The following is a 21133-nucleotide window of genomic DNA, read 5'->3' as shown; positions in this document are numbered from 1 at the left end:
CATTCAGTGGAGTTGAGGTCTGGACTCTGGGGTGGTCAGTCCATTGTTCAGCTTCTTTGTTTGGTGTGTCCGTCTCCTTTTCTCTGTGAGGTTCTTCTCGATCAGCTACACATCCTTTCAGACCCACAGCGCTGAGTCGTCTTCTCACAGTGGAGAGGTGGACTGTGGATTCAGATCTGAATCGAGAGTGGAGCTTGGTTTTCTCTCAAAGATCAAAGCTTTCAGTGCTGTTTATCTGTTGAGGGCAGTTTTGGTGTCTACCAGGTCTTCCAGGTGGTTGTTAGGAGCCTCATTTTAATATTTCTTACTCCAGTTTTTTGCTCACTTATTTTTTTTTTTTTGTGCAAGTGGATTATCTGATATCTAATCTCCGTAGAACAAACAGAATAACTTATACTGGCTGTTGTCAACGGAGATTAAATAAATGAAGAGTGATTCCGTCTTTTGCACAGTGCTGTACAATTTAGAAAATGATGTATTTACAAGATTTGTTGAAGAATAATTTAGAATATAAACTTACCGGGCCAAGAATTATGGTATTGATTATATAAATTGTTTAAAATCACAGCTGTACATTATATGTCCAAAAATATCCAGACACCACTTTTAATGAGGGAGTTATTTTAAGGTGCATACATTACTGACACAGGCTGGGCACACAAAATACGAAGCTCTGGAGAAGCTGCACATGAGCCTAAGGTCCCCATACCAAATGCCATGTGTTGGCTACAGGGGTATAAAGCCCCCCCAGCACTGGATTGTGGATCAGTGGAGCTGCATTCTCTGCAGTAATGGAGCTCCATTCAATACCTTTGGGATGAGCTGGAGATCCAGAACTGATCATCCAGCGTCAGTATCTGACCTCACAAATGCTCTTGTGGCTAAATGCAGTTAACCGCTTAAAATCCCAGGCTTATGACATACCAAGGGTTGTTATTCAGTAACTACAGGAACTTCGATTCAAACTGGCTGAGCTATTCCTAAGTTATAGAAGTGGCCATTTAAGGTTCCAACATCTAGTGTAAAGCCTGCCCAGAAAGACTTCTTATTAATACCCTTGATTTCAGATAAAACGTTGGAAATTAAGGTGTCTACAAACTTTTGGACATACAGTGTAAGTTCACCGGGCCCACATTAGTCACCTACATTGCTCATCGTATCAGTGTCGCTCCAAAAAGTCCTTCACGAACATGTTTATCGTTGCAGGAGACGAGACAATATGAGGTGTCTATTTAGAGACTGTTGAGCAGTGGCTGTCCATGTTCTACACTTCTCCTCCTCTGTGACAGCTCCTCCTCTGTTCCTCTCCTCCTTCCCACATTTCTCCATTCTCTCTTTCCGCTGAGCTCTTGTACAGTATATTTTTTCTCCAGAGGACCTCTGCCAACACTGTAAAAGATGGGGGACAATATGATGTTATTTTTGTAGCGCTTCAGCAACGATGACCCAACTTTCTTTTTCTTCTTCTTCTTGTTCTTTTTGTTTTTTATTTCCACTGAGTACAAACTATGACAAAATACAAAATGTACAAAATAAGGAAAGACAATATCAGAGTGTTTTTCAGTGTCTATATCATGAGATGGGACATGCTTCAGACTCGAGAACAAACGAGTGTCCAGTGTCATCCAACTATGCCGCAGCGACACTCAGAGACCAGTGTGTTAATACTATCATTACTCAGTCTATTAACGGCATTGGCACCAGTGAACCTGCATGGGGTTTTCTTTCCTAAATGCTTTGTAAATAAACTATTCGACTATTCGAAACCAATATGATTTGTGTCCTTTTTGGTGATTATCTGTACAGTAATAGTGTGAGACAAGCATTAAATGGTTTCACAGCCTTCAGTATACAGTATATCCTACTACACAATGCAGTATATACTGGTACAGTGTGCAGTGTACAGAATGCTATTTCTAGTATATACAACATACTGTATACTTTACTAGTATATACTGTAAACTGCTTGCCCCACTAGTATATACTGTAAACTGCATACCCAAGCAGAATCTACAAGTAAATATTAAACACTGCTGATTAGCTTATGAGCTTGGCACTCTCTAACATCATGAATGAACACCAGTTGCACTCCATTCTCTGCCTGGCACGTGCCAGTTGTGCCATCTGGGAATGGTTTCCATTTCATTTATGTGCATCACAAGACCCAGCATACGCTGCTTTCACCACATGGAAAATCATGGCAAACCCTGAGACCTTCTGAACCAACAAGGGAAATTCATCCTGAATAAGAACAGCTATGACTGATTCTGGTGACAGTGTGTATTTTAGTTAGAAAGGTTACTCGACAATTTATGTAAGAGCCAGCATAAGTCCTGCCGAGCTTTTACTCTCTTGCTGCTAAGTAAAAGGCGGCAAGCCAGCACAGATAAACAGAGCAACCCACTATTACAAAGTCCTATGACTGCACTCACAGAAAAGAGGTAGTAAACTGTCACTGGGGCAGTACCCCTCTTATCACTGGGGTGGGACCCTTAAGGGTTCATCTCAGTACCTTTAGTCAGGGAACATAACTGAACCACAATGCACTGAAATGATATTTTCGAAGTTGTATTGACTCCACACACCCCGCCTCGCCTCCAGGCTTATTTTACTGTTCTGCTTTAAAACATTCGGTTATGAAAAAGTAGAACTACATTTGATTTTTATAAGGTACACAACTAGGCCTTAAAACCACTGCTGTAGCTTTGAGGGCACATTTACATTGCTTGTACCTTGATGAATGAAAAGTGTACCTGCACAGAAGCTTCATTTCTAACAGTGTGGAATTGAAAAAAGGTTCAAAAATATGACCGATATTTTACGCTGCTCTGTCAAAAAGAAACAGTGAATGTTGTCTGTATAAACAGGATCATCTAAAGAGTGCGATCTTTCCAAAAAAGCTCCTCAGGCCTTTTCTTTGGGCTCTTTTGCGCCCTCTAGTGCCTGACCAACTGGGAAGAAATTACTCTGAGATTCTCGGGTTACGTCTTCCTGAAGTGACCATGTTACATCACAGGACGCGGTTGATCGTGAAGAAAGCTCTGGCTGTACACAACATCTTTGGAGTACTGGAGAAAATCTACTGTACGCTTTTGGGTGCAGTCAGTAAGGGAGCAGTAGGTAGCAGGACCCAGATGTCAAACGAAGCCTGGCAACTTTAAGAACATAGCTCTTTAGATGTACTCGGAGGGGAGAGAGGGGGTGGTTTCAGAGCAAAGCCGGTGATAATAAAACGTGTTTAACAAGAGCAGCTCCTTAAACCCTTTTCACAGTAGCCATACAATGCAATTTCAGCCTGTTTTGTTGGTTTCTTTGTTAAACTATATAAGAAAGTACACTTGCCTGCCACTATATTAGGTACACAACAATTATTAACACAAATAGCTAATCAGCCAATCACACGGCTGCAACTCCGTGCATTTAGGCATGTAGAGGCGGTCAAGACAACTTGCTGAAGTGCAGACCGAGCATCAGAACGGGGAAGAAAGGGGATTTAAGGGGCTTTGAACGTGGCGTGGTTGTCGGTGCCAGACGGGCTGGTCTGAGTATTTCAGAAACTGCTGATCTACTGGGATTTTCACACACAACCATCTCCAGGGTTTACAGAGAACGGTCCGAAAAAGAGGAAATATCCAGTGAGCGGTCAGTTGTGTGGACGAAAATGCCTTGTTGATGTGAGAGGTCAGAGGACAATGGGCAGACTGGTTCCAGATGATAGAAAGGCAGCAGGAACTCAAATAACCAACCAGAATCTCTGAGGAACGTTTCCAACACCTTGTTGAAAGTCTGCCACGAAGAATTAAGACAGTTCTGAAGGCAAAAGGGGGTCCAACCTTTCACTAACATGTGAACCTAACCTTTCACATATGTACCTAATAAAGTGGCAGGTGAGTGTACATTTAGATGGAAATATGCACGAATTATGAACATGGAAGTGTTCTGGATTTTCGTCTTTGACAGTGAGCACACGGTGAGTCCATGTTAATGAAGTGTTGTTTAAATGCTATCGCAAATGTACGAGATTAGTTCAGGGATTTTTTTGACGCATCCCCTTTTGCCCCTTTTCTCATTAGCAGCCCAACAGAGTCGCAACTTTCTGTAAGGGAGCTTTTAGAGGCTTTAAGGACTTCAGACGCCTGGTTCCCTTCACCACTACTGTGAGCAATTCTCACTCATCAAACTTCCCTAAAGATGAGCACTTCTATTGAGCTCCAAAGGGGGTGATTGTTTTTATAAGGCATGGCCACAAATTGATATACTGAGGCCAAGATCATCATCATCATCATCGTCGTTAACCGCTTAGTCCAGATAGGGTCGCGGTAGCAGTTCGGAGAACAGAGAATCCCAGATGACCCTGTCCCCCGCAACTTCCTCCAGCTCATTCCCCAAGCCACTCCCAGGCCAACTTGGAGATGTGCAAGGCACGGCCTACTGGGAGGCCAAGATTTACTATAGTAAAGACATAAATTACTAGATTATCTTGAGGCCACAAGTTAAGCTTTTCATAACATATGGCTTCAGTACAGTAATTTCTGGCTGCAAAATACAGTAATTTGTGGCCTCGATATAGGAATTTGTGCTTAATATCACAATTTGTGGCCTTGATAGAGTAATGTATGACCTCAGTACAGTAATTTGTGGCCACGCATTTATAAAAAAAATAATCACCCCGTTGCCTAGGGGACTGTGCATTACACATTATGGGGGCAAAAAAATGGACTGGCGCATCCTGAGAAAAGACTACTTTACTCGCGATATTTCCTTTATATACACAGGTGTGGTCGCACATCCGCAGTACATCTCCCACAGGTTAAGAAACCACAAACCAGCGGTGCTCCTGCACCCGAGCGAGCGTCAGTAATGCCCCGTACAGGCGACAGAGCTGCGGAATAACGGCGGGTTGGTCGCGGTAACGGCGCTCTAACGCACTAAAGCACAAACTCCGCCAAACTACAGCGGGGGAGGAAGCGGCGGGGGGCGAGAGGCGCCCGGCCAGGTTTCAGACAAACCCCCCTGCATTAAAACACGCCTGCGTTCTGCGCTTTAAACCCGGGGAACAGCGACGCTGCCGCGGAGACAGACGGGCTCAGAAAATGCCTCCGAAACACGACGAGCAGCACAGCTCCTCCAAGATGGCTCCGAGGCGGCCGGCATGGCGCGTGCGCAGAAAGGCGGATCCACGCAAGTTTTGCGCCAAACCGAGAGGAGCGGAGATGGGGAGGTCGATTCGGTTCGAGGAACCGACTCGCTCGAACTTTCCGATTCAGTGAACCGAACGTCAACGATTCATTTCTCTTTTCGCTACTACACGGAGCGCACCTGAACAACGCGCGCAAATCTCCGCATATAAAACCAATGCATTTACAAATAGCGCACATGCAGAGCATAGCATGCAGGATCTTTGTGCAAAGTAATCACAACATGAAATTGTTATAAATATGCTGTCTAATCTCTGAGGCACTGCTTCAGTCATTTTGTGCTAACGTTTTGGCTAAGTGTATATTTTAAACCATTTGTTTTAATCCATTTATGGCGGAGGGGTACACGCAAGGCGTTGTGAGGCGAATTAGTCCCCGAGGAAAAATGATTTTTTCAGATTTACGACCATTGAACCACTTTCGCCATTACATATAAAAGCCCAGAAGGCGCCTTTTGGTTCACTGGGATAGCAAATAAAATCATAAAAAAACAAATAAATGTCTCTTCAGTGAACCGTTCCACATCAACCAGCAATTAAAACGAATCGTTTGGCAACTCAAGGAAGGAATTATTCATAAAGTTTGGTGGAATTCCCCTTTCACCCCTGTAAACACGGCCCAGACGCTACAGGTCCGACTCGTGTTTGAAAAAGAATCGGTTCCGAAGAACGATTCGTTCGCGATTCGGACGTCGCTGGTGTGTGGAGGATGTCGCCGTTGTCGTCGGGTTCGCTTTCGCACATGACAACAATGATCTCGGCCGTTATCTCCGCTGCTCTCGTCCTCCTGGCCTACTCCGCTTAAAGCCTCTGTCTGTTTTCTTGCTCCCGGCGGTGGCTGTTTGGTGTTCTCGCAGCGATGGAAGCGGCCAGTCCGGCGCCTTTATCCCGCATCTTTGCTGGTCGCGGTCAGAGGAGGAGGAGCGGGCAGCGCGCTGGCTAAAAGGCCTCAGTTAGGCCCGCGGCTGCAGGATATCTTTCTCCAGACCTTCTTCTTCTGCTGCGTGACACTGTTTTCTTCTCTTTCTCTACACCTGCTTGCTTGGAAATACCCATTTCGGAAAATCCGCGGCTGGTTTTGTTGCAGTGGGACTTGAATAAAAACTAACGTTAACCTAGCTGGGCTAAACGGTCCGCTAGCTAGCACAACATTGGCATTGAAGCGAGTAAGAAGAGACTTGCGATTAAAACAGACTGAATGAAGGATGGTGTGCAGCTCGGACGTGTTTCTTTGGATGTAACTTTGGATATAAGCATCTGGACGTTGTTTTGTTTCGCGAAGGTTAACGGAGCAAAGCTTTAGCTTTGTGTTATTTTTGACTGAGCTGGCTGGCTTGACTTAGCTTAGCCTAGCCTAGCCACATCCGAGCGCTCGCTAACCCAGACTTGTTTGAATGTGGGATAAAATGGAGACTCCGACAATCGTCTACGACCTGGACACCACCGGTGGCCTGATGGAGGTAAGCAAAGGCACCTGAACACTGCATAAAAATGAGTTTTGCCATCTCAGTTTTGTCCAGTGCAGCGGTTGACCGGCTGCTGCAGATGCTAAGCACAGCGGCTACGAGGCTGAAGCTGGCTTCTTGTTCGAGTTTTCCCGTTCCACCTTAAACGGGCAGCAGTTACGTTCGGGCGACTCAGTCGACTGAGTCGCCCGAACGTAACTGCTGCCCGTTTAAGGTGGAATGGGATAATTCGAACAAGAAGCTGGCGAACTACGGCTACGTAGCTTAGCCTTCACCCGCATAGCTTACCGCTTTTTTGGGGTGTTAATATCGTCGCTTAGCGGTGTTGTTTTTTTATTTCCTTGCATGTTTTTTAAAGCAGCACCGACCCCGCGCTCTAAACCAAGTGCCATGTATAGAAAGCATGAATGTTATTGTCCGAGCAAAGCTAATGTTATCATCCGTGCTAACCTGCTAGCTTGTGTTTGTGGGCCCAACAATGGCTGACACGTCTCGACTCAAATCCAAGGAGGGTGGACGCCATAATATGGTTTTATTTTTTTAATTTTTCCCCCAGCTAGCGTGATGGTTCGCTCTCAGATATCAAAGTAGTCAGATGTTTCTGCTGCTCGGCCCTCTTCGCGGTTCACGCAAAAGCGGTAAACAGCTTTGTTTATGGCCGGAGCGGGTTTTTTTTTTTAATCTAAACTCGCTCATCCAGGGCTGGTTTGCAAGCTTGCGCCTCTTGCAGGAGAGGTGGTGGGAATCCTATGGCTAAGCCGTGCACAAAGACCGCTGTAACCACGGAATTCTTCTGCCTTCCAGCAAATACAGACTTTGCTCGCACCACCCAAGTCCGAAGATGCGGAGAAAAGAAGCCGAAAGCTGGACAGGAGCACCAGGAGATCGGGCCGGGCGACAAACCACGACACTTGCGACAGTTGCCGGGAAGGAGGGGATCTCCTCTGCTGTGATCACTGCCCTGCTGCCTTCCACTTGCAGTGCTGGTATGTACGCTCTGTCCAAAAGTTTGTAGACACCTGCTCATTCAGCGCAGCCCTTAAAATCTAAGGGGACCTTTGTGCTGCAGTAACAGCCTCTACTATTGAGTGAAACTACGCTGTAGGTTATGTGCCTAAAAGTTTGTAGACACTTGCTCATCCTACACTTCCACCGAGATCAAGGGTCGTTTTAGCTGCAGTAGCACCCTCTACTTTTCTGGTTAGGCTTCACAGTGGGTGTTGCAATGTTGCGGTGAGGATTTGGTTGCGTTCAGCCACCAGCACGTTAGCTGCGGACATTGGGTGGTTAGTGTTGAATCGTAAAAGTTATTGGCTGGAGCTCCAGCACTTGAGAGAACTGAGTTCCACTGATCCACAGCCACAGTAAGTGGCGCGGGGCTTCTTACCCCTCAAGCCAAAGCTTGACCTTGGGGACTTAAGGCTCAGGTAATACTGTGAGTTTACAAGCTGTACACAGGTGAACACCTGTGTCAGCAGTGGGTGCGCTGTAACCAGCTGGCTAGATCAGTTTGGACATAGTATAACTGAGTCTTCATTACCACTTGCCATTGTTTCGTTTGGCAGTTATGTTTGAAACAGCTGCCTTTGAACTGTCGCTCACCTGTTTATCGGTTGTCTTTGCTTGTTAAACACACAGTCGAATGTTTGACCATGTGTAATCAGTGTGGAGTTGGTTTATTTGTTTTGGAGACAGGATCCTTATTTGGGTAACGATGGTAAATATATGCAAAATGTAAAGGAAGGAGCAAGTCATTATTTCAGAACGGGTTAGATGTTGATGTTGGTCATTTTTACCCCATTAATGCAGTTTGAACCCAACCCATGGCAGAAATAAGACAAATGATTTATTCTAATGAGCAGGCTTTCTCTTATTAGTAAATACTGTGAATTTGTCTCCATTTAAAGACCTATAGGCTCCGGACTGGGGTATCTGGACGGTCTAAATGATCCTGTGTGCCAGGCAGCCGAATGTTCTGGCTGTAGCGTGCCTTATAGAAATACCAGTCTGACAGTATAATAGGCGGACAAAGAAACAGGGCCTTCTGTGTGATTTGTGGTTTCTCTGCCATAATTAACTTATTAGAAATGCAGCCAAACTCTCTTAAGAAAGCAGCAAACAGACTTTCAAAGCAGTTTTTAGTCTTAGTGAAGAGGATGTCCATGTGCAGTTGGGCTCCAGTTTGTTTCCGCAGCTAATACGATGAGTCGTTTGCCAGAGGATTCTGTTTCATCCTTTCTGTATTTGTGTATTGTTTATCCATGCTTCTGCCTTAAATGCAGTATGGAGAATGCTTAAATGAAGCCATATGAGCTTCAGCATTGAACCTCTCCAGCATGCATTGTGCTCTAAGGCCCTTGGCCCAGTGCCCAGATGGACTCAAAACCGCCTACGGCCTCACCTGCCTTTCATCAAGCTCAGCTCCTGGGCATCCCCACTTTCAAATATCCAGTGTAGATGGAACTGATGACCTTCAGAAAAAAGCGTCACGCTAATTTTGCGTTGGTGCAGCTGTAGAATTGATTTGAGAATCAAGGCTTTTTGTTTTAGAGGTGCTTTTCTGGATATCGTGGATGTGGGCAGTTCTTTAAGAAAACTGACCGACTGCATGTTTCATCATAGGTGGGGCATAACATCATTTCTGTTTAACTGGTTTTAGTGCAGCACAATGTGTGAAACTTTCAATAAACATCATTTTATTTATTTATTTATTTATTTGTCAGTGCATTTTGTCTGTTACGGTTTATCAAACCCCAGGAACAAAATATCGAAAACCCTTTTTTATGTATCATGGAAGTATTTTTGAGTATTGTGACTTGTTGCCATATCATCCGCCATTTCGTGTCAAGCACTTTGAAAAGAGAGCTAAGAAAATGAGTAAGTCAACTATAGAGGAGATGGAAACCGCACATGAAGGGAAATTGGTTTCTCCACCTTTTCATCTTAGGTTTCAAGCCAGTGTGCTGATTCCAAGTAGAAAGACAGCATAAAGATTAGGTTCAATCTGTAAGTGATAGTGGGGCCCCCTGATTCCTTCCCACTGATTGCTACATTCAGTGTCCTATACCACAAAAATGAAAGCTTTCGGGCTTAGATGAGTGTTGGAAACGTGTGTGGTTGGCATGCTGGATACGAGCTGAGGATTTGGAAACAGAGACCCCTTTCTTGGAGAGCACCCTGGTCTTCCTGCATACACAAAGCATTTACAAAGAGTATTTATTTACCCTGGGAAGGATGGGAAGTGAGGGATCGTTTTTGTGTAAAAGCACTCTTTACCAAAGCTCCCGATCAAAGGTAAGCATTTGTTGTCCAAACCCAGGTTGGTGAATATAAACTGGACCAACTTGATTTTATATGGATTAGAGGGTCACACTAATCTGCGCTTGCCTTTCTTTGAAATAGAGTAACTAGTGTAGCCCTAAAAAGATTGACGTCTTTGAATCTTCACCGGTTACTATTTGCGACTGAGTCTTTGGGGTTGGCAAAGAGCATCAGTGTCCAGTTTATAATGTCTAGAGACTTTTCATCCATATATAGCGAATAGCAGGTAGCGTTACGATGGCTGTACATAATCCTCCCCTGTGTTTGTTTATTTGTGACGCTGAATAGGTTGAAGGGCAAGGTGTGTAGATTTTTTTTTTTACCTCCTTTGTTTTTCATTTTCCCTCAGTAACCCACCACTTAGCAGGGAAATGCTGCCCCCTGGTGACTGGATGTGCCACCGCTGCACAGTTCGTAAAAAGGTGAGGCTTGAAGTTTTGAGCTTAAAGCTGAATTCCTCTGATTTTTGAAAACTTGTAATTTATTATCAGCTGAAGTTATTCAGAGTGGTTTGATGTGAAATGATCCATTCTAGAAAAACCCTGAGCCAGAGTTGTTCACAGTGGTGGTGAGGAACAAGATGAAGAGTTTAATGCTTTTAAAAGTTACAGCACAGAAAGAAACATGAATTTACAAATATGTTGCCTGAGAAATTGTTTATCAGTAGTTCTGAGAAGGTTTTGGTATAAAACATATTTTAAAAAATTCTTTCTTGTTTGAAAGGTAAGGGCAGGGTGTTGTAAGACTGTTGTTTCTTTTAAATGTACCACTATTTCAGTATTATCAGCATTACACGTAAAGACTCAGACGTAGATTCACTGGTAATTTTCAATAGTAAATGAAATGGCTATATTTGCATTGTACACATCGTGACCCCTGGTTCTTGTCACCACCTTTAAAGAAATATGTCTAAGTTTCTCTACAAAGAACCGTTTCACATCATTTCAGCCTGAACGACTTGACATCTCAGTGACTTTTTGAACTATCAGTGAAATTCCCACTTTGAAAGCCAAGTAAAAAGAAAGAAAAACTTAAGTAACCAACTTTTACTAAAACTGTGTTCTATAAATCCTTGGCAGAAACGAGAGCAGAAGAAAGAACAAATCAACGGTCTCATGCTGGCTAAGCAGACCCCATCCCCAGCAGCTGAGCTGGACTTGGGGACCCTCCGCCTCGATCCTACTGTGGCGGTGGGGGGCACAGGGCTGCGGGCAGCAGTGGCCCAGGTCCGACTCCTGGAGAGGAGGCCCAGCAGCCGGCCGGCCACTCCCACCTCCAACGCTTCTTCAACAGACACACCCACGCTCTCCGAGCAGAACGACATGGAGGAGGACATGCTGGACGTGGAGGACGAGGCTCAGGGCTCAGACCCTGAGAGCGCCAACACGTTAAACACCCTCAAGAGGCCCTTCGATCTCCTGATTGCTGCTGCCATGCAGATGAACCCCACACAGTTCCAGCTACCCAATGACCTCACCTGCACTACCGCACTTCCAGGTACAGCTGGTGGAAGCCCCATCACCTGATATGAGCATTCTGAGCACTGTTCTGAACCTGTCCCTAATAATTTAATATTGATTATCTGTATTTTTTGTAGACGATACAGCCACAATAAAATTAATAAAGCCCTTTCAGTTTAGGGTAGTTATGGTATGTTGCTGCAGAAAACTCACACGGTTTGCAGTATGTGTCTGGGAACCTGTGTAGAAGCTCTAGGAGGAGATGTTATGTTTTCATTGCTGTTCACTGGTCTCCTGTCATGTTGTATCTCACTGATCATTTTTTAATGGGCTTCCTCAGGAACCAGCAAAAAGAGAAGGAAAGAGGAAATGACGGGAAAGAATGTGAAGCGGCCGCAGCATGAGCTGGACCACTATGGGCTGGTCCCACTGCCAGTCAAAGTGTGTTACACCTGCAGCAGGTACTGCATTGTTTCCTTCTCCTTTAGAACAGTACTTATGGACAGACAGGACGGTTTTTCCCTTTTCATTTAAATTTACTGTCTCCTTTTGATCAAGTTCTAAAAAAATTGTACAAGTGATGTTCGCTCAGCATGTGTTGGTGGAAATTATGTAATGTGTTGTTTGCATTGTATGCATTAATTTCTGGGAAATCAAGTGAAGCATCTTCAGTAATAATCAGCAAAAAAGATAAAATGGGTAAAATTGCCTCAATTGACTTGTGGCGAGAGTAGCCATAATGGTCTGGAAAAGAACCTAAAACACAGCAAAAACACATACTATGTGACTGCCAGGCAGATTCCCCAGTAACTGGAGATTTAGATTTTTTTCACGAAAACCCATTAGGATACCATGGTTGGCTTTGCCCACAGGGGATAAGTTGGATTGACCCTCACTTGAATACAAATGCATCTATTTAAGAGGTTTTTTTATCCTCATTGGGTTGTTTTGACAAGTGACCAGTAAGAATCGTCATTCAAAGAGACCTAAATATTTGAGTTTAGAGGACATTTGCATGCTTGTGTCTGCATGGTGATGTTTGGAATTCATTTAGGTGTTATTTGAATGTAATGCAGCATTTGGTCTCCATTGCACTTGCTTTGTTGCAGGAGCTGCAGACTGGCTCCGTTGATCCAGTGTGATTATTGCCCCCTTTTGTTCCACATGGACTGTCTGGACCCACCGCTCACTGCCATGCCCACGGGGAGATGGATGTGTCCCAACCACATTGAGCACCTGGTGGTAAGCAGTGCCTCATTCTGTTTACTAGTGTGTAGTTCTGCTCAGTTGCCGTGCTTACTTTTTATTAAGTGCGCTTTATTAACAATATAGTAATTCAAATGATTTAGAACATGCTTTAATTATTCCTCTATGTTCCTCATGTGTCTGTCATTCATTATAGCTGAACCAGAGAAGCCTCACACTGAGCAATCGCTGCCAGCTGTTTGACCAGTTTCAAGACCGCATATCCCAGCATGCTGTCAAAGTAGACTTTTTGCAGCGAATACACCGCCAGCACCCTCCGACACGACGAGCAGCTCACGTGCACATGAAGAAATCCCTGAAGGTCAGACCTCACTAGATGAAGTTACAAGTGTGGTAACACTATTAGACTGCAAGTTGTAACTGGAAGTTGACTTGCCTCTAGGTTCCAGATGCCATCAAGTCGCAGTACAAGAATCCGCCTGTAATGATGGCGCCTGCCGGAATCCGGGAAGGCGAGCTGATCTGCTCAGGTGTTCCGGAGATCTCGCCGTCCCAGCACTTTGCCAGCGATGATGAGCAACACCAGGTATGCACAGCATAACTGATCGTCTTTGAATCTAGAGTGGCTCGCAATGCTGGTCCTGCTCTGCACATTCCTGCTGTAACACAACCACTTCAACTCAGGAAGGGTTAGTTGGAGCACGTGGGGCAAAGAAGTTTGGTAAAGTGACATTAAAATGTTTGTTTGCATCAGCATATCGCCCCAGTTAGTCTTCACGGTTACATTTGCATACCCTGTTCAATACAAGATTCTTGTGATTACATGCAGATCTCTGCACGGCCATGCTCCTGATTACCTGGCAGAGCTTTCCATTTATATGTCCCATCGAGTTCTAACACAGTAATTTAGGTGTATTCAGGATGCCTCCTCTCTATCCTCAATCAAATCTCTGTTGAAAGACATTTGTTTTCACTATGCTATCAATATTTTTTGTCCTTGAGTGTAACGTCTACATGTCTGGTGGTCTTAGTTTTTAATTGCGTACCTGATGTTTTAATGTGATCTAGGATTGTAATGCATACTTGAGCATAGTAAACTTGTCATATAAATAAAAAGTTAATAATAATAATGACTTGGCTGCACAAGGCAAGAAAGCTGGGTATAAAATGAGTGGCTACTCAAATTACGCACTGGTGTCACACCAAAAAAGTTCAATACAGAAAACTTTCAGCTGCAAGTAGAAAACATGACCAAACAGGTTATTTAAGCCCCGAACAGCTGGCTTAAGTGAGTGAGATTAGCTTGGAAATTACACACCGGACGCAACGGCAAGAAACAACGTGTAAATTCTGAATATTTGGCCCATTTTCCCCACTAAAAACCAGAAACCTTGGACACAACAGGCAACATGCAGGATGCTTTCAACTTTGGAAAAGTGAAAGTAAAACAAAGTGTCTCCACTTTTTCCAGGGTCTTAAAATTTATGATCTCTTTCACTCGCAGTTCGGCTCTGTGCATCTCCAAAAGCAGCCAAGACTGAGTTACAGCTTCACACAAGACAAAACACAAACGGGCTGAATGTTTAAGTGTAAATCAACATCGTTTGCTCCTCACAGATTGGGCACATGGTGACATTGAGCTGCTGCCATTTCGTCAGAGCTTCGTAGCTACGTTCAAAAGCAGAAACTTAATTTGATGTTTGAGCTGCTTTTGGAGATTCTGATCCTTTTAGCGTTTGCAGAAACATTCCAGTTTCAGCCAGTTGAACATCTTGGTAGTCATCATACCAACACCAGAGACGACCGTGATTGGTCAGCGAGTTCACAAATGAGCAGAAATGGAACAGAGAGCGAATAAAATAATGTGGCGTTTTAACTGTCCAAGAAGTCATGTTTGGTGTGATATCAGTTATACATGTATTCAAGTTGATTAACTGTCGAGTTATTGGATTTGGTGTGTAAAGGCCTTTACAACGGCTGTCAACATCTTCCCAGAAACTCTGTCTTTTCCCCCCTTCTCGTTTTATCTATTTCAATGTTTTGAGGCAGAATACACTTCAGCTTGATTTGAGCTGCAGAGAATAAATGCTTGTTCTGCCTCAGGAAAAGAAATGCAAGGATTTGTTGCAATATTTACCGACATGTTGATGTGCAGGGGATTAACATAAGCAGGGTTATCTCTACAGGTTGTTTTATGGTAAGTAAGGGCTGCGAAAATCTTGATGTAAAGAGGTGTTTAATCTGTAAAATTGCTACATTCAGATTTGGACAGGACTGAAATCAGGGAGTGACCCACATTAACCCAGCTACCTCTGGAAAACTAGTCCTATCTGAATAGTACTTTGAACAAGGAACTAGCTATATCTTGTTTAATTAGGTGTATTGATTTGTACTTAATTAGACCAACAAATTAAGTAATTTCTGTGCTAGGATGGAAAAGAACCACCTTCAAGAAATACAGTACAATAAGTTGCATACTGTTGATCCAGTTTTGTGTTGATTTAAATTTTACTGTTTTCCTTTAATCTGCACAGTGGCTCAGGGACGTGATCTCGCTCCAGTGTAGCATCATGAAGCATCTGTCTGCCAAGCAGACGTCCTCCTCGCAGTGGGACTCGGAAAACACAGAAAAAATGGACGTGAAGCCGTGTATGGCGGCGGAATCTGGCTCTGTGCTTTCTTCCCGCAGCACGGCCTCTGTGGCCTCTGGCAAGCTGCCGGACGTCCTCAGCCTTAACTCTACAGGAGCCAGTGGTGAGCACGGGGCGTGTAGCTCTTGCACAGACAGTCCATGTCAGAACTGTGGAACCACCAATGGTCCTATAGACAGGCTGACCCAGGCCAACGGCAGGCAGATCTGCTCAGGCGTCCTGGAGGATGACCTCCATCAAGGGCCAGTTAAACCCATGGGCCCTGAAGCACCGCATTCTCGCACTCCTCCTACCCCTTCGCCATCGGGCCCGGACCTGTCCAACCATGCTGGTCCCATGCCTGTTAAGACCGAAGACCCAAGTTTAAAGTCCTGTGCTGCAACAGAGCCCCTTCCCTCTGTTAAATCTGAGCCTAGCCCCCCTCTCTCACACACTCAAAGGACTTCCCCAAGCTTACAGGGGGGCCAGGTCTCTGTGCTGGCCAAACGGTTGCCGTCCTCCCTTGCCTCTGGGACGCGAGCCATCACGCCGACCCAAGCTGTCCCAGATACGGGTGCCATCTGCCAGGCATCTCCAGCACCCTCATCTGGTGAGTTTTAGTATTGCAGTAAAGTGACTCGTTCATCACCAGTGGTTAATGTTGAGAGCATTTATTAATCACTGTTGTTGCTTCCTCAGATGGAAAACTTGGCGAAGTTGCTGCAACACAAGGCAGTGGGTCAGAGCTCTTAAATCTGGGAGACCTGTCCAGCTGCTTGAAGAGCATGATGAAGGGGACTGGAGGTGAGCTTGAAAATGAAATGCTATGAATTTGGGTGTCAAAATGCATTGATCTGACAGCGGTGATCTATCTGCATTAATTCTTAAATGGAGTGTAATTGATTACAATGTTCAGTTCAGTATATGTACATACTTCTTAGCAAAAGAAGTACTTTTACTGTCTGTATAAATAGTTCCTCTGTTTGATTATAGTTCTTTATCATACCTAAGTAATCAAATTTAAATATGTTAATGTGGTTATTAATTGAGTTGTCTATGCCAGAGACTGCTAATTATGGCTAGGCCTCTTTCTGCTGACTCCTGTTTATCTGAAATAAGTCCTGTGTTCCTCTTGCAGAGATTGAACTGAACACGTTAGACGAGAGGTTCATCAAGCTCCTGGCATGGCAGCGGATCCAGCAGCTGTTGGAGCCAAAAGCACTTCCTTCACTCAGCGGTGTGGCGTCTCCTGCCACGACCTCCCTCGCACAGGACAACCGGCACACTGAAGGTTCCTCTGTTTGTTGCTGTTTTTTTTGTTCGTTTGTTTGTTTGTTGGCATTTATGAATTTGGAACTCAACATTTCTCTCTCGTTCAGCACAAAACAAAGATGTACAGGCAAGAGCTACGTTTTATCCTCTCTCTGGGAAGGGAGCGGCAATCAACATGTGCTACAGAAGCCTTTACATTGGAACTGGTCGGTCCCACTTCTAGCGTTCTCTTGCTTAATATGCATAATAAAGTTATGTTTAGTTCTTGTAACCAGACAAGTCTTGCCTTATTTTTTTTGCAGGTGCTGACATGGATGTGTGCCTTACAAATTATGGCCATTGCAATTACGTGTCAGGAAAACATGCTTGCATCTTTTATGATGAGGTAACTGACTCTAAACATTTTGTCTTCTCATTTTCTTGCAGAGATTGTACAAAGATGTGAAAGTCTTAAATATTTCTGCTCTTTTGGAGCTGTTGTTTATTTTGACACACATCATGACGTTTTCTACATCATGTGTAGGATTGGCTTTAAAAATAATTAATAATCATTATTTTAATAGTAAGAGATGTACATTACTTGTATTAAATATTACTTTACAGGCATTTTAAAGTTAAATTAGTTGTAATATGTAATTCTCTCTCAGAATTCTCACATTTTTGACAGTTCTGTTTGAAAAAGCTATCAAGACCAAGAGAACAGACAGCTGAGATTTCGCCTCTTTTAAGGACAAATGAACAACAGCTGTTGAATGACTTGTATCAGTAGACTAAGGTTAGATATTGTATTGACACATCTGTAGATCCTCACATCAGAGGGTTCTAGGTAATGTGATTCATTTCATGTGAATGGCTTGAATAATGCAGTGTGAGCATCACTTAAAAAAAAAAAGTCCTAATTCATTTCCATACTCTTATTATTTCGTAGAACAGCAAGTTTTTATTTATGAGCCTTTAAGACTTCTGTAAAAGACTTATGATTTATGTAAATACCCTGTATTCTGATTGGCTGTCCTATGTTATGCCTCATTTAGAAGTCAGTCCAGGCTGCAAGACTCCTTATAATTTTAGCATAAATGTAGGACCTAAACTGCTGTAAGCTGAATGTATGTAGATGTATGCAAGTATGTTTTTAATAGCATCACAAAAATTCAGTTTAAAGCAGGCTGTTTATGCTACTTAGTTTGCGTATATGGACTGTGTGGACGTGACCAGTGTTTTGAAACTAAGTGTTTATATAGTTAATCCAAGACGGCAATTAAAATTTGGTTTTCCATGATCTGGGCCTTTTAAGATTAACAGTTGATGTACTGGCAGGCAGCTTATGGGCTTTTAATAACAGGGCTTTCCGTGCTTTCAGAATACAAAGCAGTACGAGTTGCTGAACTACAGTGAACATGGGACAACGGTGGACAACGTGCTGTACTCTTGTGACTTCTCTGAGAAGACGGGGCCCAGCCCATCCAGCAGCCTCGTGTCTAAAGTACAGAACATCATCCGTAAGTACCGAATGCTCCTTACTACCCATCCAGTCGGCTGTCCTGTCTGCGTTAGGCGAGAATGCTGCTGTGCCATACACGAGGCCATTCCAGCAGATTTCAGTACACTGCAGGAAGCATTAGGGGGAAATATGGCTTTTACTGTTTCGTTGCACTATAAAAGAAAGAACTGACATAATAGCAAATGACCCTAATTGGTAATGTAAATAATGATTAACAAGATGTTTCTTGGATCTCCTGAATTGGTCGCTACTTCAAAGAGTCTTAACAGCTCACTCTATTTTAAGACCAGATTTTGAGATGCATCCCCCTGCACTACCATGTAGTATTTCAATTATGTTTAATTGAAAAGCATAAATAAAAAGCGAAATAAATGATCATGAAACTCAGCGACTCCGTCACGTGCACTCAATCGTTGTGGAATGCTGTATTTGTTTTTAGGCCGCTGCAAGAAGAGGAAGCAGGAAGAGCAGGAAGCGGCTGCCGAGGGAGCCGTCCTGCCTGACAGGGGTGTGATGAGCAGCCAGGCCGAGGAGCCACCCGTCACGCCCTGTAGCTGCAAGGCCAGCGGCTCCAGCCTGATCGGGGGCAGCGGGGCCGGCTGGGAGGGCACGGCGCTCCTGCACCACGGCAGCTACATCAAGCTGGGCTGCCTGCAGTTCGTCTTCAGCATCACCGAGTTCGCCAGCAAGCAGCCCAAAGAGGAAGAGGGTGCCAGCGCCATCGCCTGCAGCCCTGCGCCCAGTCCCAGCCAGCAGGGGGAGCCGCTGGCCAAGCCCAACCCTCAGATCCACCAAGTGCCAGTGCTGCACCACAACCCGGTTCCTTAGCCCTTAGGTCGGCGCCACCCGCGACTTTCAACCAACCAGCCTCGGAGCTCGGACTTGTAAAAATATCCGCTTCTTTTGTAATTATTTAATTGTTCATACATTTGCATGAGGTGAAGTATTTTTTCCCTTTCCCTCTCTTTCAGAGGCTCTGATTTTGTGGGCAAGTTGCACATAGAAACTTTCTTTGTGTGTAAATGCAGAAGTAAATGCATTTTTAAAAGGGATTGGGCGTCCTTGATATTCTCAGAACCAATGAGCAGCCGAGAAGTTTCCACTTGTAAAGAAATGAGAACATGTTCTATTTTGTGCCAGTAACGATAGTTTTTATATAAACATGCTTTTTTTTTCTTTTTTTTTTCATAAAAAACGGAAACTTTTATTTACTCATTTTTATTTAATGTACTGTATTTGGAAGTATAGTAATGTTCTGGTGTTCCATTTCGCTACCTTCACAGTAGCCTCTCTATATTCAGATGTGCGCTCAACACATGTGGATATGCTTACACGTTGTATATATGTCTATGTACCTGTATCCATGTATCTGTGTGAATATGGAAATATCCACACACCAAAACCTACATGAAAGGAATCCATTGTGTAAAAACCAGTGATGAGGGAAGCACTGGATTCCGTGTACATATACCGTTCTGGCTTTTATATTTGTACAGTGCTTCATTTGGTTGATGTTCTGTAGCTATGAAAGTGTTAAGTCCTTTTTTTCCCCCCCTTCAATACTGTAGTCATTATGTATATGTCTGTTTCAAAGAGATTTCATCAGAACAGTTTCATGTACTCTGTAATTACGATTTTGACCAGTTTCTTGTCTGTCAAACAATGTAAATATCTAAAGATTTTAAATAACATGCTTTAGAAACACGATCTATGGCATTTTTTTACTTCAAGGGAGAGTTCATTTTTACCCATTTTCTGCATCACTCAATCATAGCGATATAAACAAAGCTTATTCAGGCTATTTTAGTGGTTAGATGTTTTATATCACGCTCTACAGTCTCTTTACAGTGGTGGTGATGGGAACCGGGGGTCACAATGTGCACTTTTACTATCCAAAATGACCAGGGAACCTACGTGTGTCTTCAGAGTTTTGTTGCTAATGGTAAAATAATGAAAACGCCATGAATGTGTCTGAAAAGTACATTTTGGGCCAAAGCCTCATCTCCAAATTATTATAAAAGATCGTCTCAGGAACGAGGCAGCATATTAGTAACTAATATTTTTGTGAGGCAGCTTTCAGGGGTGATGAACACTAAAGCAGCCCTGTGTAATATTTTTGTTAAAGCTGAAAGACGTAGCTTAACTGAGTATGTTGAGAAAAAAGAACACACTAAATTGGTGAGTCTGTAAAGCCTGAATTAAACACTCAGAAATCAGAGGTACCAGATGGATTTGATGAGTTTTTCAGACCCCGTCATGCATCTTTACGCGTTAACGTCGCACACAGAGGCTGAAAAAGATGGTCAGATTCAGTGTTTTACAGCTGTGTCCGAAACTGCCCTGTTCACCAAACAGTGCGCTGTTTTGGGGTTCACCGTTATTTAGTGGTGTTTGAAAACACTGCATAAGAGCTAGTGCACTTAAACAATCCCACAGTGCACCTTAATAAGTAGTGTACAATCAATGTACCTACCCAGCAAACTTGTAGAGTAGAACTACCACTCTAATCGCTAGAGGGCGCTCACAAGAGAGTCCAAAATGAATGGGTGAAGATGGAGGACAATCAGTTTATAAAAGCTTATTTTTAATATTAAAAAATATATAAAATTTTAACACCGCTGTTTTTAAGAGCTTCTGGACTCAAGCGCCTCAAGTACATTTGTGACCTGTGTGAGCACAAACAGCCAATGAGCTGCTCTGCTCGCCAGCCAATCAGCACTCAGTAGCAGTAATGTTAGTGTCCTGCTGCCCAAAACCCGTCGAGCTCCAGTTACTCCCCTCCCATTCGTTGAGGACTCGCTTGCAGGCACGTTCTGCTGCTTTAGTAGTCCTGTTTTTGATATAATGGGAAAAATAGGAAGGGGCCAGTCTCATAAACTGGCTCTGCCTTAGCAGATATGGGATACCCATAATGCATTGCGTTGGTTGGTTTAAAGACTCACAAACAACTCCGAAGAGGATTACCAAGCCCAGCTTGGTTACAGATCCATTTCAGCTCTTCTGATGCATTAGGATCTCGTTCCCATGATTCTGCAATTACGTATTTTCACCAGAGAAATGCTCCACCCTCACTCTTATGT

The 21133-nt window shown here is 43.7% G+C and overlaps 2 protein-coding genes across 4 annotated transcripts in view; both read left to right on the top strand.

The window, feature by feature from the left end:
- sez6a (seizure related 6 homolog a) overlaps positions 1–1770 on the top strand; it is a 250928-nt gene extending 249158 nt beyond the window's left edge. For all 3 annotated transcript variants that reach the window (XR_005131808.1, XM_037547391.1, XM_037547390.1), the window contains one exon: positions 1207–1770. Coding sequence is in view for 2 of the 3 variants with exons in the window: in XM_037547391.1 (XP_037403288.1) it covers positions 1207–1236 (30 nt within the window). In the remaining variant the exon portion in view is untranslated. The remainder of the gene's footprint in view (positions 1–1206) is intronic.
- A 4821-nt stretch (positions 1771–6591) lies between these two features.
- On the top strand, positions 6592–19760 carry phf12a (PHD finger protein 12a). Its single transcript, XM_017721477.2, has 15 exons — positions 6592–6657; positions 7468–7649; positions 10334–10406; positions 11064–11481; positions 11785–11905; positions 12554–12686; positions 12847–13011; positions 13093–13236; positions 15185–15890; positions 15980–16084; positions 16419–16571; positions 16660–16758; positions 16855–16937; positions 17913–18051; positions 18493–19760. The coding sequence occupies exons 1-15, from the start codon at positions 6592–6594 to the stop codon at positions 18879–18881; spliced, it is 2976 nt and encodes a 991-aa protein (XP_017576966.1). The 3' UTR covers positions 18882–19760.
- The last annotated feature ends 1373 nt before the right edge of the window (positions 19761–21133 follow it).

The sequence above is a fragment of the Pygocentrus nattereri genome, chromosome 18 (assembly GCF_015220715.1).
Source record: "Pygocentrus nattereri isolate fPygNat1 chromosome 18, fPygNat1.pri, whole genome shotgun sequence".
Classification (NCBI taxonomy): domain Eukaryota; kingdom Metazoa; phylum Chordata; class Actinopteri; order Characiformes; family Serrasalmidae; genus Pygocentrus; species Pygocentrus nattereri.
Note: the sequence above shows the minus strand (reverse complement) of the source record. Positions and strands in the feature narration are given on the sequence as shown.

What these genes read in the sequence shown, in the direction of transcription:
- phf12a (XM_017721477.2), top strand. Translation starts at nt 6,592, where the DNA reads ATGTGGGATAAAATGGAGACTCCGACAATCGTCTACGACCTGGACACC. An exon ending in CTGCACTACCGCACTTCCAG is followed by an intron (nt 11,482 to 11,784) that starts GTACAGCTGGTG and finishes GGGCTTCCTCAG; the next exon opens with GAACCAGCAAAAAGAGAAGG. An exon ending in CATGATGAAGGGGACTGGAG is followed by an intron (nt 16,085 to 16,418) that starts GTGAGCTTGAAA and finishes TTCCTCTTGCAG; the next exon opens with AGATTGAACTGAACACGTTA.